Genomic DNA, 18,437 nt, shown 5'->3' on the forward strand with positions numbered 1-18,437 from the left:
CAAGTTCCAAGGTGTACATTTTGCGTTTAAACGCACTTGCTGGTGACTGAATAGAAGGCGAGAATATCTCTCTCAACAGTGCCAGGGCTCTAATAAGCAAACTGCTTCTAAATACTACTGGATCTCCAGGGTTTGTTTACAGAAGACCATACTAGAAAAGCCCAAACATTGGTGGAATGAATAGCTAGAGGGAAGACACCCTTGGGAATCCTATATAAGCAGACATCTGTTTTTTAGGTTGAGCATTGCAGCGCGCAAGCGCTTCTTTTTCCCCGTGTTGGTATGTATCTAGGCTTTTAACCACGCCCACCGCACGCCCATCACTATCACTCATTCATGGGCTTTCCCTTCAAAGATCCTTTCTTTTCATTGGTAAATGCTTTACATTTGTCCCTCCTTGGGTAGGTTTAGTTACGCCTTGGATATCGCCCCTGTTACATGGCTAATTGCACTTTTGCCAATTCTTTTTACTGCAAGCAAACTTCTTTTTCCTTTTGTGTGCTGCTTCACGATGATGCCGTGGAGCTTTGAATCGGCTCAATTATGTGAAACTATTACTTTTGATTTTCAACTTATGTGGCAAGAAAAGTCCAGTTACAATGCGAATAGCTCTAACTGAAGCAATTGCAAGACCTATTGCATTGCAAATGCTTGTTAGTTATTGCTTTCTCCTTTTTCTTTTTTCTTTTACTGCCTTTAATTATTCTGGCCATAGACCCAAGGGTTTCATAGTGATATATTGCAGCACAGAAATAGTCATGATCAGTGCTGCTGACCTCCAGGCCCACTTCAGCATTTTCTTTGCCTGCATACAAATAGTGAGCAGTCCTGGAATTGTTCTGATCATTTCTTTCTGTCTGCCATTGGTTGTTTATTGGCATACTAGCTGTCTGTTGGAGCCTTCCAGGTGTCCTCAAACATCCCTACCCCCTCCCAACCCTCCCTTCCAGGGTTTTATTCTTTCTCTAGCCTATACATAGATACCCTCACCAGTCGCAGAGACTATCTCCACCAATAAGCCAGTGTTACCTAGCTCTAACTTAGTGTGACCAACCAATATCTATTTGTCAGGGTTTGCTTTTCTGTCCAGCAAACAAGGATGTAAAACGCAGAAGTAAGCTTCATTCCAAAAAGACAAAGCTGCTGCTTCTCGCAAACCCACACATGCCTTCTTGACTCTTAGACCAGCATGTAAGACCGGAGCAAGAAGTAAACATTTGTGGACATCGCTCATTGTCCGTTGATGTCTGGCTAACAACTTCCTCAAGATGAACCAGACCAGAACTGTAACCTTAATTACCTCTGCTTCATCAGTTGCGGATGGGACACAACCTTGTGGCCAGATATAATGTGGAGCCTGGCAGATCCATTGATGCTGGTGCATTTTGTTTTTCAAAAGTTATTTTGGCCAGCACCCTGTCCTTGGAAGGCCAATCAATGCATGTGGTCCGGACTTTTCACCCACCTTACCTTCTAATCTGATAAAATGATTTGTTTAATTGATCCCTCTTTGCATACACTAGTTGTGAACGCTGTCATTCAATCTAGTCTAGTCTAAGCCAATTCAATATCTTAAATCTACAGACAAAATCGTACCTTGACTGCAAGTTGCTGAAAATGTTAAGACTCAGGTGCTTACAAAAACTGCCAGAAGATCGCTTGTTGCCAATATTGTGATCGCTACAATAGCCCTAGCAACTCATTTGATCTTGGGTAGCCTTTTATGGCCCTAAGAATTGTCCATAAAGCCCTACCCCTCAGGTCACCCTTCTTCCCGGCCAAAATTTTCATTATCACCCTTCACGCTCCCATAGATCGACAAGCCAGTTGTTTGCTACTAGTAGGATCAGAGTATTCACTTAGTGAGACTGTGCTTTCCCGGCAGTGCGACCAAACTCAGAAACTGTCCTTATGCGTTTGCTGGTAAAAACAAATCTGTATTTTAGACACCAGTTAAAACCCTGGCTTTTTTTTTCCTCGTCACTGTAAACGTGTTTTTAAGCTTGTGTCTTCCTAAAGTGCCAAAAGGCTCCTGTGCACAAGCGCTCTAGAAATACATTATGACTAAACATCACAGACTTTTTGAAGGTGTGTGGATTACTTTTGCAAAACAAAAATCAACAGGATGTGTTTTATGAATATGAAAATATTAGCCTCTAAGGGGAAATGCAAATTGTCATCACACAGCTCCTACCTTAAAAATGTTGCATTTGTTGACTATGAAATTGAGGTTTAAAAGGTCAAAGAAGAACCGGGACCTCAGAGTCAAATACAAATAAAAAGCGACTAGCGCAGCACCTTGAAGCGTAAGGATTGCAGAAAGTGGACACCACAATCTCTAAACTGTGATTGCAGAATAACACATTTAAGATGCACAGTGTATTTAAATCAGTTGAGTGTTTTGGGTGTAGAACATGGTTGTGACACATTTTTGGAGTAGGTGATAGGATGTCTATTTTAGAGGAATTCCCGTAATTTGTTTCGCATATTCATGCACATTTTGACCGGAATTACACGAAACACAAATTTTCCATTTCGCACTATATTTTAGCTCAAAATGCGTCCTCGTGTCAAACACCTGCTGCAAACAACAACTGCTTGTGTTCTGTTCGCTATGCATTTTTACCACTAGTGGCATGCGGAATGGCACATTGGCATAATATCAAGAGGTCCACATAGCAAAAGTAATACAAAATTACGTAAACTATGCCAGTGTATTTTATATTTCCCTCAGGCCTAGTGTTGTTGGACTTTGGGGCACCTTTGTTTGCGTTGTCATTCTTCTGTGTTAACAATGGTGTCTTTTGCTGTGCTGATTTACCACCAGCAGTATCCTTTGTTTTCCGCATCCTACCTGTGAACTGTGCAGATCCCTCAGAGGGAGGTATGATTCCATTTGAGGGCAGTAAGTATGGTTTCACTTTATGCGAAGTAGTTCCCTGCACAGATGCTGCAGCAGTCTGCAGAGATAGGGATATTGCCTTCTGATAGAAAGAAGAAAATCTGCACAAAAAAGGTGGTGGCCGTGCACGTCTCATTAGTAAACCTAACCCAGTGGTTTTAGCAGAGGCAGCTAAGTGGAGAAGTGTTATCTAGCGCAGAAGCCTTATTTTTTCTGCAGCATAAAAGGTTTGTTAGCTGCAGATAATCCCGCCCCGGGGAAATCAAGTTAATGGCGGATAGAGTCTGTAATCTCCAGGAGAGATAAACTCAGACGCTTTGCTGATGAGAAATAAAACTCTCACCCCGATGGCGCTCATTGCTTATAATTTGTAATTGTTCTGCTCCTTCACTCTGGATCTGTTCGCTGTCATCACCAAAAGGGCCTAGTAAACCATGTGTTCAGGTTAACAACCTTCTAACAAGAAAGCTTCCTGTATGACCTCTTCTTGCAGGAAGTCCTAGCTTCTTCTAGACTGGAGAAATAAGGAGAGAAAATACGTTCCGGTATGAGTGCAGTAGTTGTAAAGCATTTTATCCCACATCTCCGAACAGCATAGCCCAGTTTATACAAACAACTAAATCCCCATCCCCTCACTGTGTATCTCAGTTTCCACTGTTCGGTGGCATGTGTAGCTGCAGATACACATGCTGTGCATAGTCTGCCGTCTGGTGTTGGGCTCGGAGTGTTACAAGTTGTTTTTCTTCGAAGAAGTCTTTTCGAGTCACGAGACCGAGGGACTCCTCCCACTTCGGTTCCATTGCGCATGGGCGTCGACTCCATCTTAGATTGTTTTTTTCCCGCCATCGGGTTCGGATGTGTTCCTTTTCGCTCCGTGCTTCGGGTCGGAAAGTTAGTCAGAATCTCGGGAAAATTCGTCGGTATTGTTTCGTTCGGTATCGGGATAGTTAGGGCAAATCGACACCGAACCTTCAAGAGCTCCGGTAGCCCTTCGGGGTATTTTCGATCCCCCGTCGGGGCCTGGTCGGCCCGACCGCGTGCAACACGAAGACTGATGGAACGGACCCCGTTCCGATTCTGTCCTAAATGCCACAGTAAATATCCTTATACAGACCAACATTTGGTCTGTAACTTGTGCCTGTCCCCCGAGCACAAGGAGGAGACGTGTGAGGCCTGTCGCGCATTTCGGTCGAGAAAAACGCTCAGAGACCGAAGAGCCAGGAGGTTGCAGATGGCGTCCACGCCGACAGGACAACAACGGTTCGAGGAAGAGGAAGAAGAAACTTTCTCCATCCACGAGTCGGATTCCGAAGAATTCGACGTCGAAGAGCAACCAACCGTGAGTAAAACGTTGAAACAAAGATCACACGAAAAAACAGACAAAGCCCAGGGGACGCCACTGCCAACAGGCCATGGCTTAACCCATAAAGTAGGTGACCGTCCATCGGCACCGAAAAAGGGCGAGCTAGTGCCGAAGTCGTCCGACTCAGGTCGAGACACAGGCACGCAGCAATCTCGGGACCGAGAGAGTGGTGCAGAAAAGGGTCGACACCGAGATAGCGGCACCGAAGCTGCTCGGCACAGAGACAGCGGCACCGAAACTGCTCGGCACAGAGACAGCGGCACCGAAGATGGTCGGCACCGAGAGGGCACGACACCGAAAAAAATAAAGATCTCGTCGGAGCCGAAAAAAACTAAAGACACGGTTTCGGTGCCTAAACACCCGGCAACCGAACTGAAAACCAGTTCCTACTCAGAGGAACAATCACTGTCCTCCCAACTAAAAAGACACAGATTTGAGGAGGAATTACAAACAACAGAAGTAGATCACACGCAAAAGCGGATCTTTATCCAAAGGGGTACAGGGAAGATCAGCACTCTTCCCCCAATCAGAAGGAAAAGGAAACTTGACTTCCAGCAACAAGACAAGCCACCACAAGCAACAGTGGTAAAGAAGGTAACTCCTCCACCCTCTCCACCACCGTCAACTCATGTATCACCGGCACAGACTCCACCACAATCACCAGCTCATACCACCATGAGCCAAGATGATCAGGATGCATGGGACCTCTATGATGCTCCAGTATCGGACAATAGCCCAGAGTCGTACCCAACTAAACCCTCACCACCTGAGGACAGTACAGCATATGCACAGGTGGTAGCTAGGGCAGCCCAATTTCATAATGTATCGCTACATTCGGAGCCTATCGAGGATGACTTCCTCTTTAACACCCTGTCCTCTACCCATAGCCATTATCAAAGCCTTCCTATGCTCCCGGGAATGCTAAGGCACGCTAAACAGATTTTTAAGGAGCCAGTTAAAAGCAGAGCAATAACTCCAAGGGTGGAGAAAAAATACAAGGCACCGCCCACAGACCCTGCTTTTATTACATCACAACTGACACCAGATTCAGTAGTCGTAGGAGCAGCTCGTAAAAGAGCCAACTCGCATACATCAGGCGACTCACCACCTCCGGACAAGGAGAGCTGCAAGTTTGATGCAGCTGGGAAAAGGGTTGCAGCACAAGCTGCAAATCAGTGGCGCATCGCCAACTCGCAAGCACTCCTAGCGCGATACGACAGGGCCCATTGGGACGAGATGCAGCATTTCATCGAGCACCTCCCCAAAGAATTCCAGAAACGAGCGCAACAAGTGGTTGAAGAGGGACAAAATATCTCCAACAACCAGATACGTTCTTCTATGGATGCAGCAGATACAGCTGCAAGAACAATAAATACTGCTGTGACGATAAGGAGGCACGCATGGCTGCGCACATCTGGCTTCAAACCTGAGATACAACAGGCAGTGCTCAATATGCCGTTTAATGAACAGCAATTGTTTGGGCCAGAAGTGGAAACTGCAATTGAAAAATTAAAGAAGGACACCGACACAGCCAAAGCCATGGGCGCACTCTATTCCCCGCAGGGCAGAGGCACATTTGGCACATTTCGCAAAACAACTTTCAGAGGAGGGTTTCGAGGTCAAGCCACAGAAGCCAGCACCTCACAAGCAAGACCACCTACCTACCAGGGACAATATCAAAGGGGAGGCTTTCGGGGCCAATACAGAGGGGGCCAATTCCCAAGAAACCGGGGAAAATTTCAAGGTCCCAAAACCCCTCAAAATAAACAGTGACTCACAGGTCACACAACCCCTTCACACAACACCAGTGGGGGGAAGACTAAGCCAGTTCTACAAATCTTGGGAGGAAATAACAACAGACCCTTGGGTCTTAGCAATTATCCAACATGGTTATTGCATAGAATTTCTCCAAATCCCTCCAAACGTCCCACCGAAAACACACAATATGTCAAAACAGCATATAGACCTTCTAGAACTAGAAGTTCAAGCATTACTGCAAAAAGACGCAATAGAATTAGTACCAAATCCACAAAAAAAACACAGGAGTTTACTCACTGTACTTTCTAATACCAAAAAAAGACAAAAGTCTGAGACCAATATTAGATCTCAGAACACTAAACACCTACATCAAATCAGACCACTTTCACATTGTCACGTTACAAGACGTAATACCACTGCTGAAACAGCAAGACTACATGACAACGTTAGATCTAAAAGACGCGTATTTCCATATACCGATACATCCCTCGCACAGGAAATACCTAAGGTTCGTATTCAAAGGAATACATTACCAATTCAAAGTGTTGCCATTCGGAATAACAACAGCGCCAAGAGTCTTTACAAAATGTCTAGCAGTAGTAGCTGCACATATCAGGAGGCAGCAAATACACGTGTTCCCGTACCTAGACGATTGGTTAATCAAGACCAACTCGCTAACAAAGTGTTCACACCACACAGATTATGTTATACAAACCCTTTACAAGCTGGGTTTCTCCATCAACTATGCAAAGTCACACCTTTTGCCGTGTCAAACACAGCAATACTTAGGAGCGACAATCAACACAACAGAAGGGATAGCCACTCCAAGTCCACAAAGGGTTCAAACTTTTCACAAGGTGATACAAGCCATGTATCCAACACAAAAGATACATGCAAAGATGGTATTAAAACTTCTAGGCATGATTTCCTCATGCATAGCCATTGTCCCAAACGCAAGATTGCACATGCGGCCCTTGCAACAGTGCCTAGCATCACAATGGTCACATGCACAGGGTCAACTTCTAGATTGGTGTTGATAGACCGCCAAACATACATCTCGCTTCTATGGTGGAACAGTACAAATTTAAATAAAGGGCGGCCTTTCCAAGACCCAGTGCCACAATACGTGATAACAACAGATGCTTTCATGACAGGGTGGGGAGCACACCTCAATCAACACAGCATCCAAGGACAATGGGACGTACATCAAAGAAAGTTTCATATAAATCACCTAGAACTGTTAGCAGTATTTCTAGCGTTGAAAGCATTCCAACCCATGATAACCCACAAATACATTCTTGTCAAAACAGACAACATGACGACAATGTATTATTTAAACAAACAGGGGGGGACACATTCGACACAGTTGTGTCTCCTAACACAAAAAATATGGCATTGGGCAATTCACAACCACATTTGCCTAATAGCACAGTTTATTCCAGGGATCCAGAACCAGCTAGCAGACAATCTCTCTCGGGATCACCAACAGGTCCACAATTGGGAAATTCACCCCCAAATCCTGAACACTTACTTCCAAATTTGGGGAACACCTCAAATAGATCTATTTGCAACAAAAGAAAACGCAAAATGCCAAAACTTTGCATACAGGTACCCACACCGGCAATCCCAAGGCAATGCTCTATGGATGAATTGGTCAGGGATATTTGCGTACGCTTTTCCCCCTCTCCCTCTCCCTCTCCCTCTCCTTCCATATCTAGTAAACAGATTGAGTCAAAACAAACTCAAACTCATACTAATAGCACCAACATGGGCAAGACAACCTTGGTATACGACACTACTAGACCTGTCAGTAGTACCTCATGTCAAACTACCCAACAGGCCAGATCTGTTAACACAACACAAACAACAGATCAGGCATCCAAACCCTGCATCGCTGAATCTAGCAATTTGGCTCCTGAAATCCTAGAATTTGGACACTTAGGCCTCACTCAAGAGTGTATGGAGGTCATTAAACAAGCTAGAAAACCTTCCACTAGACACTGCTATGCAAGTAAATGGAAAAGATTTGTTTGTTACTGTCATAATAATCAAATTCAACCATTGCATGCATCTCCGAAAGATGTAGTAGGATATTTACTACATTTACAAAAATCAAATCTAGCTTTCTCTTCCATAAAAATACATCTCGCAGCAATATCTGCTTACCTGCAGATTACTCATTCAACTTCCCTATTTAGAATACCTGTCATTAAAGCGTTTATGGAGGGCCTAAAGAGAATTATACCACCAAGGACACCACCTGTTCCTTCATGGAACCTCAACATTGTCTTAACAAGGCTCATGGGTCCACCTTTCGAACCCATGCATTCTTGTGAAATGCAATACTTAACGTGGAAAGTTGCATTTCTCATTGCCATTACATCTCTAAGAAGAGTAAGTGAAATACAGGCGTTTACCATACAAGAACCATTTATTCAAATACACAAAAATAAGGTCGTTCTAAGAACAAATCCAAAATTCTTACCAAAGGTTATCTCACCGTTCCACTTAAACCAAACAGTGGAATTACCAGTGTTCTTCCCACAGCCAGATTCAATAGCTGAAAGAGCACTACATACATTAGACATCAAGAGAGCGCTAATGTACTACATTGACAGGACAAAAGAAATTAGGAAGACAAAACAACTATTTATTGCCTTCCAAAAACCTCATACAGGAAATCCAATTTCAAAACAAGGTATTGCCAGATGGATAGTAAGGTGCATCCAAACCTGCTATCTTAAAGCAAAGAGAGAACTGCCTATTACACCAAAGGCACACTCAACCAGAAAGAAAGGTGCTACTATGGCCTTTCTAGGAAATATTCCAATGAACGAAATATGTAAGGCAGCAACATGGTCTACGCCTCATACATTTACTAAACACTACTGTGTAGATGTGTTATCTGCACAACAGGCCACAGTAGGTCAAGCCTTACTAAGAACTTTATTTCAAACTACTTCCACTCCTACAGGCTGAACCACCGCTTTTGGGGAGATAACTGCTTACTAGTCTATGCACAGCATGTGTATCTGCAGCTACACATGCCACCAAACGGAAAATGTCACTTACCCAGTGTACATCTGTTCGTGGCATTAGTCGCTGCAGATTCACATGCGCCCACCCTCCTCCCCGGGAGCCTGTAGCCGTTTAGAAGTAGATCTTGAACATTTGTATATTTGTAAATATATTACATTAAACCTTCATTTTGTACATACGTATTTATTCCATTGCATGGGCACTATTATTAGCATACACAACTCCTACCTCACCCTCTGCGGGGAAAACAATCTAAGATGGAGTCGACGCCCATGCGCAATGGAACCGAAGTGGGAAGGAGTCCCTCGGTCTCGTGACTCGAAAAGACTTCTTCGAAGAAAAACAACTTGTAACACTCCGAGCCCAACACCAGACGGCGGACTATGCACAGCATGTGAATCTGCAGCGACTAATGCCACGAACAGATGTACACTGGGTAAGTGACATTTTCCATTCCACCCAAATCAGGCACATAACATCCAGGGTGCCAGTGATAGTTTATTTAGCAAACCCAGTTTACTTAGCAAACCAAGTGAGTGAGTTGTAAGAACTGTTTCCACAGGTGCCGTTATGACCACCAGGCAAATACCTGTTAATGTGGTGGCCGCCCAGTTTAAAGGTGAAACAGTTCTCATAAACCAGATCTGCATGGCTAAAAATCATCAACAGTTAGACGTTCAAGGATGTTTCTTTATTTTATGAGGTCAGATGGGGTTTTGAGATCCGTGACATCATTCTCTAGGTGACCTCTATAAACGCGCCACCCCTCATTTATTAAAGTGCTTACCCCCCTGAAATGTTGCTATAGTTTTACCAAATGGTACCAGAAAGTGTGGCACTATTGTATATGGTATGTGTGCAGACAGATACGAATATGGTGACTTTTTTCCATTAGCACTTTTTTGTGGAAATAAAAAGGAGCAGGTGATACGTCTGCCCCATCGTTCACCTCCCCTGCGATCTCCTCTTTCAGCAATGGTCAGTGTAATAAAAAAAATTTAAAAAATGGCCTCTGTTTTTTGTTTTACCCCATTCCCTGTTCAAATCTTTAAAATCAATGAAGGATAACAGTTATGTTCTTTTTATGAGAAAAACTTTTATATTGATTGCAAGTTAAACATTTGATGTTGAATTTGTTTTACTCAAAACGCCATAAGAAAAGAAAACAGGAATGTAAGAGAAAAGAAACTTTGGAACGTGGCCAAAGGAGGGGATGGGGGAGAGAAAGGATAAACTATCATTCCTTACCCCTAGTGATAGTGGCACTGACTGTGGTGCTCACCACTCTGCATGTGTCATGCCTTCATTATTAGATTTGGGTGTCCACCACACAGGCCACGCAACTTGGGTCTGTACACTTAGCCAAAATGTGACTTTTACAGTCCACTGTGCCCCCAACTCCTGAGGTGGGCTATCATCCTTCACTGTTTTTGTCAACAGCGTAAAGTATGGAGGGGATTGAAATCCATATCTCATCACTGGAAAGGTAAAACTACAAGATACTGCATGGTTTTCGGTGGCAGCTGCTAACATTTGGAATTCCCTCCCCCATCACGTAGCTGGGATGAAAATGCATATTCCCTTTAGGAAACCCTGGCTTTTCTCTTTGTAAGCTGCTCGGGCTATGGGACAGGGTACCCCAGGATCAGCACTTAGCACCTTGAAGGGTTCCTTTGGGCTGTCTACTCGCGCGCACTTCGCAATGCCACGGGTCCTATTCTTAAGATCGGGTGATGGGTTCTGGGTAGCAATGCATGTTCTTGCGAGAAGGCAGGCAATAGCAGGGAGTACGCGGGTCAAGTTTTAAGTTGATACAGCATAAATCTATACACATGGCTTATTTAATACCCTGACTTCTGTACAAGATGAATCGAAACATTGATGTGATGTCCCACATGTGGTTTTGATATAAGAGCACTTTTTCCATCTATGTCATCGTATGTAATTGTTGCTAAATACATTCTAGTCAGATATTATGCAACGACTTTCAGTACTATCAAATTGGACACTAGTATGTGTCTACAAATTATATGTATTGGGCCTCGTTCTGACTCCAACAGACAACTACATTTGTGTTAATGGGCATAGTGGTTGCACAGAGACGAACTGGAAGGCCTGCAATGAGGCAATATTTTAGCACTGGGTTCAGGACCTAAACAGTGGGTACTAGGAGAAAGAGACAATATGGTGAAAGAGGGGAGGAGATGATGTGCCTACAGCAGGTTCTCCTTAGTATGCTGGACCATCCATCCGATAAACGTCTGTCGTAAATGTCCAGTTTGACCAATCCATGTCCATGGCTTGCGTGGGGTCTGTTTACTATCATGTGTTTTTTTGTTAGAGTTTTAATCTTAAACATCTTGTTTACGATTAAGTTAATCATTTAGTTGATCCTAAATGAGATATATAACATAGGATTGCTTGCACTTAAGATGGTTATGTGACTCACCCAACGTTGTGGTATTGTAGTTGTATTCGGAACTTATTCCGTTTCTTCTTGAACATTATTGATGTTAAAGAAAAAAAAAAAGGAAAGTAACCTGAAACTAAACTTAATTTTTGTTTCCCGGTTCATAGCCAGAGACAGACTTCTTTGGGCGAGTGATTGTCAAGAAAGTAGAACCTGTTCTAGGTATGTATGAGGAGTTTATTCTAAAACACTATATGAACATTTCCATCTGCAGATCAATAGTGTTTATTAATAATGCTTCCTATTTGTTTCTAATCGATAGTACTTTTGGTCAATTCCTCGTCCAATAGCATCTCCAGCTGTCTGACTCGTACTAGAACTGTTTTCAGCAATTACCCTTTCCCGTGCTGGGTGATGCCAATGTAACACTAGTTACAGATTTGCTTAATTACACTGCCCAAAGTGTCACCCAAACACTTAAGGGCATCTCCCAGGCCAGTAACATAAATCATTTATTCTGCAAAACGTGGATGTGCCAATTTGGTGTTTGCTTTATCTTGAATCAGCGCATCTTGACTCTATCTTTCTGTAGTATTTTTTTTAAAGATTTTAGTTATGTGCCTCGTTTTCTGCCTTTTAACCTTGCCTGAAATCTAGGATTCTTGTGTTTGTCTATCTCACATTCATCTTGTCTTTGGGATCTAGGCCTAGACTTTGATGCAGGCTTCTTTGATCTGTTTTTCTTCATGCATCAAAAGGCAGTTGTGAAGTGGGCAGCAAAACTCTTCCTGGCACTTCACAAACATGAGTTAGGATTTAAATTGCAAACTCCACATGCAACAAACTTTGTCCTGGGGTAGATTTCCCGAGAAAGAGACCCTCTAGTGCGCTTCTAGGCACCCACAGATATAAACTGCACAGGAGGTAGACTTCCTCCCCTGTGTGTGAAGATTAGAACGCCCTGAACAACGATTCCATAGACAGTGTTCTCCTGTTCATAAGGAACATTCTCATTCTCCATCTGAATCCATTCCGGGGTTGAAATTTAGAAAATTGGGGTTTTCCTAGCATGCGCAGTTCCATAGTAGTTAGAAACCCATAGACAATGTAGGACACATTTAACTTTTAGTTCAAGCCAGTAACCTCTGCCACACCTCTGAACTCCCCACCGTTCTTCCACTTTCAAGAGCAGTGCTTTTGTGCTTCGTTGTAGCCATTTCTCCGCTACTACACCAGTTGCATGTATAGTTTTTGCCTGCTGAGTTTGGAATGACACCAGCCTTTTTCCAGCAAAGCCTTTGTCTAAAACCCCCACAAGGAGGTGCTGGTTCAGATGCCTCCATCACCATGCATCTGAAAGACGTAACTGATGAAGAGTCCTCTGCCAAACTCATCCATCAACACTCCACTCGAGTTGGTACACTTCACTGGTTTGACTCTAATGCTTTGACATTTTCAGATGTTATTCAGGCTTGGTCTAAAAAGATGATAGTGACTGCGGAACTGGGTGTTACTTCCACTATTTCCAAGTGCTGAAGAACGGCGGAAGCCTTTGCCCTATTTTAGATTTTTGACCCCTCAACTTCTTCCTGCGGATGGACAAATTCAAGATGCTCACACTGGTCCAAACTCTCTGTGCCCTAGATCCAGGAGACTGGGTGGTGGTGTTGAACCTGCAGGAGGACTAGTTCTGTGTTTCTGACTTGCAAACCCACAGTGGTTCTAGGTAGGCCACAAGCATTTTCAGTTTGTCATGCTCCCCTTTGGTCTCACCAATGCCCCTGAGGTATTAACACAGGTGATGGCAGTGGTTGCAGCTCATATTCGGAAGTCAGGAGTGCCTGTTTTCCACTGCCTCGATGACTGGCTGTTGAAGGCAGTGTCACTCAGGCCGCTATCACCCACCTTCAGACTATGACAAACTTCTTTACATCTTTAGGGCTCACTGTCACCTGATTCCTGTATCAGATGCTCCCCTTCATCAGAGTCATTCTGGCCACAGTTCAGTTTTGTGTCCCCCCTTCCCCCCCGGTAAAGAGAGTCCAGGACATTCACGATATGATCCCAATCTTTCAGCTCTGATCCTGGATTTCAGGAGGGCCGACTCTGAGGCTGCTGGTGTATTTGCAGGCACTGTATTGGAATCTGAGGTCCCAGAGGGCCCAACATCAATGGGACCTCTCTGACCACGTTCAGATTTTGGAGGAGAGTGCAAAAGATATGCAGTGGTGGTTACTGGACCACAGTTGGGTCCGTGACAGGCCCCTCTCCCTTCCCACCCAGATATGGCAGTGGTGACCAGTGCATCACTTCTGGGTTGGGGTGGCCATCTGGGAGAGGTGGAGATCAGAGGCCTCTGGTATCCGGCAGAGTCCCAGCTCCACATCAATTTTCTGAAGCTGAGGGCCATCCTGTTGGCGTTAAAGCCTTCCTTCAGTCCATCAATGGGAGGCTTGTACAGGTGCTCACAGACAACACCATCACCATGTGGTACTGCAGCAAACAGGGCGGGATGGGATCACAGACTCTGTCCCTAGAGGCCTTGCGCTTCTGGAAATGGCTTAACCCCCTGGCAGGATCTTTCAATTCCAGTAAGTACAAGCTCAGCTGTCAACACCTAGCTGATCATGAATGGCGGCTGCACCCAGAGGTGGCAAAAGATCTCTGTCGCGAATGTGGCGAACCATGGCCTGCTCTGTTCTCCACTGCTGAGAATGCGGATTTTCAGCGCTTCTGAGCATTAAAGTTTCTTGGGAGTGTCTCACTCAGCGATACTTTCCACCTCAAGAGGAATTCTAGACTCTTGCATGCCTCCGATACCACTCTTGCCAGAGTTCTCAGGAAGATCAGGCTTAGTCATTCTAGTGGCTCAAGATTGGGCATGAAGAATATGGTATCTAGATCACCTGGGCTTGACCATATGTCTTTTGATCAGGCTACACCCCTGGGAGGACCTGCTGTCGAGGATTCTACACCAGGCCTCCTCAATCTCCACCTTGATGTTTGGAGATTGAACGGCGACATCTGAACACCTTCAGCCTTTCTCCGGAGGTGGCTGATGTCATTTTGACAACAATGCGTCCTTTGACAAAAACTGTGTACGCCTATCGTTGGGACACATTTGTGGCTTGATGCGGCACTCGACAAATTAACCCCCTCCATTCCAAATGAACTGATGTTCTGTTATTTGTTCTGTCTCTTGCATGGCAAGGCCTTGCTTTTGGCACAGTTAAGGATTACCTTTTGGCCTTTTTACTGCTCCCATATCAGCCCTTGTTGTTTAAGTCACCGGTTGTGATGCAATCTTTGAAAGGGCTGCAACGCATGCTTCCCCCTCCTCCCATTGCCATGTCCCATTGGAACCTTATTCTAGTCCTGACGTATCTGAGTAGGATTCCGTTTGAACCCCTTCAAAGCTGTCCCTTACAGCTCCTTACCATTAAGACCATGTTCTTCTTTGCCATTACCTCGGCACAGCATGTGAGTGAGCTTCAGTCTCTTTGAGTTAATCCAACGTACACTTGCTTCTTCCCACACAAGCTGGTTCTGCGGGCACAGGCACCCTTCCTGACGATAACTGTGATGCCGTTCCTCGTCAGTCAAACCGTCATCCTGATGGCATTCTGTGCTCTGGTTCGCCCCTTTAAGAATGAGGAGAGACTTTATCACTTGAACCCCAAAAATGAGCTAAGCTTTTACATTGATGGTACCAAAGAACATTGCATGGACGATCAGCACTTTGTGGGGTTTTCCACGGCACAGAAAGGCAAAGTAGTAAAAAAAATAAAAAAAAGACCATATCCAAGTGGATAGTCTGCTGCATAAAAATCTGCTATGCGACGGCGAAGAAGTAGCCTCCAGAAGTATTAAGGGCCCGTTCTGCCAGGTCAAGGCTGCTACTACTGAGTTAACATATGCAGTGGATGTTAGGCTACGTCTTCGCCTTCAGTGCACACGTTCATGGAGTGCTACTGCCTTGACTGTCAGGCCTGACAGGAGGGGCATTTTGGCCATTTGGTCCTACAAGATGTCTTGGTCTGAGGCATATCGCAGACCCGCTACCTGGGGAGATAGTCCTTGATTTTAATTTTAAAGGTAATGGATATGCGTTTAGAAATATCTATGAGAAGAACAAGTTACATATCTTCAGTAACACTCTCTCTGGTGAATACTCTAATCACAGATTCCTCACCGACATCCCACCCACCTCTCCTTTGTGTCAAATGTTTTTTTCTGTCTAATAAGGTCCCAAGTTATAGATTGCAATTGATTACTTTTGGGCTTTCTTTCTGTGGGTGCTGACAATGTCCAGAAATAAACTGATGTCATTAAGCTTGGTTGGCGCCTGCATATGGCTCCGAGTTGTTACTTCCAGAGAAGAGTCTATGAGGAGGTGCACAATGCCACCTATTGGTGTACTGGGACTATGCTGAAAAATCTTCTGGATGCAGTCTGGTGCCTGGGAATATTCTAAAGGAGAGGAATCTGCAGTTAGACAGATTATCCTCCAAAACCAGCATTATTAAATGTAAGCAACCTGTTGTTCCGTCTGATTCCTGTAGTTGATACATTTCAAGAAAAGTGTTAAAGAACATAAGTATCTTGATGACACTTTCCCCCTCACACTAAAGGGATGCGTCATTACTCTATTCATCTAATTCCCCCCAAAAATCTTACTTCTGTTCCTTTGTCCCAAAGGGATGTTTCTGCCCTCTCACGTTCATCCATGGTGAGTTTCACCTCTTGCACTTTAACCAGAAGTCCCCTTAGTACTTTGCGGCAGAGGCTAATCTCAACTCTAATCTAAAAGACTAAGGGTAGTCTAATACACAGCAGCAAGATCTAAGTTACCTGGGCGTGTCTGTGGTCATCTAGCTGTTAACACATTACAAAACCAAAATGTTGAACGATTTGCATTGTTTCATGCATCATGCTGTGCTAAAATAATATTAGTTTCCAGGTGACTTAGAGTGACTTGGTAACCCTGAAAACAGGAAGGTGAATTTGTATGCACCAGCTGGAAAGAAAAGGCCAAGATCAGAAAAGCTGTTGACGAAGTGATGCACAGCATGAAATGGCTTGCTTGAATGTCCTCTCTATCCTGCTTTCGCCTGTGTGGTGTTTTTATAACAAAATGTGTTGTGTTTTGAGAACAGGCCTGAAAATGAAAGTATGTCTATGGTTAGAAGTTTGACTCTGTAACTCTTGGATCAGCAATACCCAGTAAACTATTGTGTATAAATATGACAGCCTTGAGCAGAGCACATAGTGAAATGCCTGCAAGGGACAGATAAATGTGGAACACGACCAAGCAAGTTTTGTAAGAAAAGCAGCTGATAAAAATATAAAACAAGCTGAAAGCAAGCTGTACTAAAATGTAATAAAATGAATAAAAGTGAATAAAATGTGTTTGCTTCTTAAAGAAACAGATTATCGGCCTAAGAGCTTAAATATGGGTGCCCAATCTAGGCGCTAAAAGGAATTCACGACAATTCCACTCCTTTACATTACAACAGGGTACCAGTCGAGGCTGTTCCTTATCTCCTCTATTATTCCTATTGGCCACTGACCCTCCTAATTACAACTGAGTCCCCTGATATCCCAGGCGGCTGTGTCCCATATAAACAACAACATGTTGGCATTCACAGAATCCCAAAACCTAGCTATTCCTGTGATACTAAATACTATTGACCATTTTTTCCATTTCTCTGGCTACTCCTTAAACAGAGACAAAACTGAGATCCTTCACATGAATGTTCATAGCAGTGTTTCAGTTGTTGTCTCTTCCAATTTTCAGTGGAAATCTGCTATTAAGTATCTCAGCATCTAGTTCTGCAGTGACCTCTCTGAATCTGTCCCCAACAGTCAAAACAATATGTTGAATAAAATAAAGGATTTGCTGACTGCATGCTCACCCAAACATATTTCACGGTGAGGCAGACTCAAAACAATCAAAATTATGGTATCCCCTCTGATTAATTTTTTGTCTAGTATGCTCCCTGTCCGGCTATCCCAAGAATTCTTCCTTAAGATGGATAACGTGTCAGAATTTCTTTGGAATAATAGAAAACCTTAAAAACTTTAAAAAATGGAGAACCCCCCCCCCCCCACACACACACACCCACACCCACACACACCCACACCCACACACACCCACACCCACACACACCCACACCCACACACACCCACACACACACACACACACACACCCACACACACCCCCACACACACACACACACACACCCACACACCAATTTCCCAAATTGGAATAGACATCAAACAGCATATTAAGCGGCCCAAGTTTCAAGCTGGTTCAAAACTGATTCATTCAAAAAACCTATACGGCTTGATGTGGAGGCTTCAATCACCAATCTTTCACACCATTCATACACCCACTCCAAGAATTCTTTTTAAAACACTGTTTCTTCCTTGATAAAGTGCTTGCGACTAACATACATAAATCCTTTTCCATATCACTATCACTGTGGATCAATAACAAACTACAAACCACCAACTCATTGCCCATTGGACCGATATGTGCAGCCAAAGGCATTGCACTAGTATCAGACGTTCACACAAATTATGAGCTACTCTCATTCGCATCCTTACAAAACAAATACGATCTTTCTAATATGCATTTCTATGACTTACCACTGATGAATCCCAATGTGTTTAAGCTAGGCTCCTTCCAGAAGTTGTCTCTCCTGCGGAAATTGCAACTCTTATTATTGGACGGTCATGCTGCATCTAGGTTTTACAAGCTACTCACCAATGCAAAGATTTCACGTCATCCCCCACTACCATACTGTTAAAAATGGGGTCTTTGGTTGGCAGTCAGGTTACCCCCTGTCCAAGCAAGCACCCTCACTCTAGTTAGCGTAAAGGAGAATCACCCACAGCTAACCCCAGCTCACCCCCTTGGTAGTTTGGCACGAGCAGGCAGGCTTAACTTCAGAGTGCTAGGT

At 44.0% G+C, this 18,437-nt stretch overlaps 1 protein-coding gene across 1 annotated transcript in view; it reads left to right on the forward strand.

Moving 5' to 3' along the window:
* CHTF18 (chromosome transmission fidelity factor 18) overlaps positions 1-18,437 on the forward strand; it is a 330,765-nt gene that overhangs the window by 306,128 nt on the left and 6,200 nt on the right. The window contains exon 21 of the mRNA XM_069209815.1: positions 11,640-11,694. Coding sequence (XP_069065916.1) covers positions 11,640-11,694 — 55 coding nt within the window. The remainder of the gene's footprint in view (positions 1-11,639; positions 11,695-18,437) is intronic.

This window comes from Pleurodeles waltl, chromosome 10 (genome assembly GCF_031143425.1).
Source record: "Pleurodeles waltl isolate 20211129_DDA chromosome 10, aPleWal1.hap1.20221129, whole genome shotgun sequence".
Lineage (NCBI taxonomy): Eukaryota > Metazoa > Chordata > Amphibia > Caudata > Salamandridae > Pleurodeles > Pleurodeles waltl.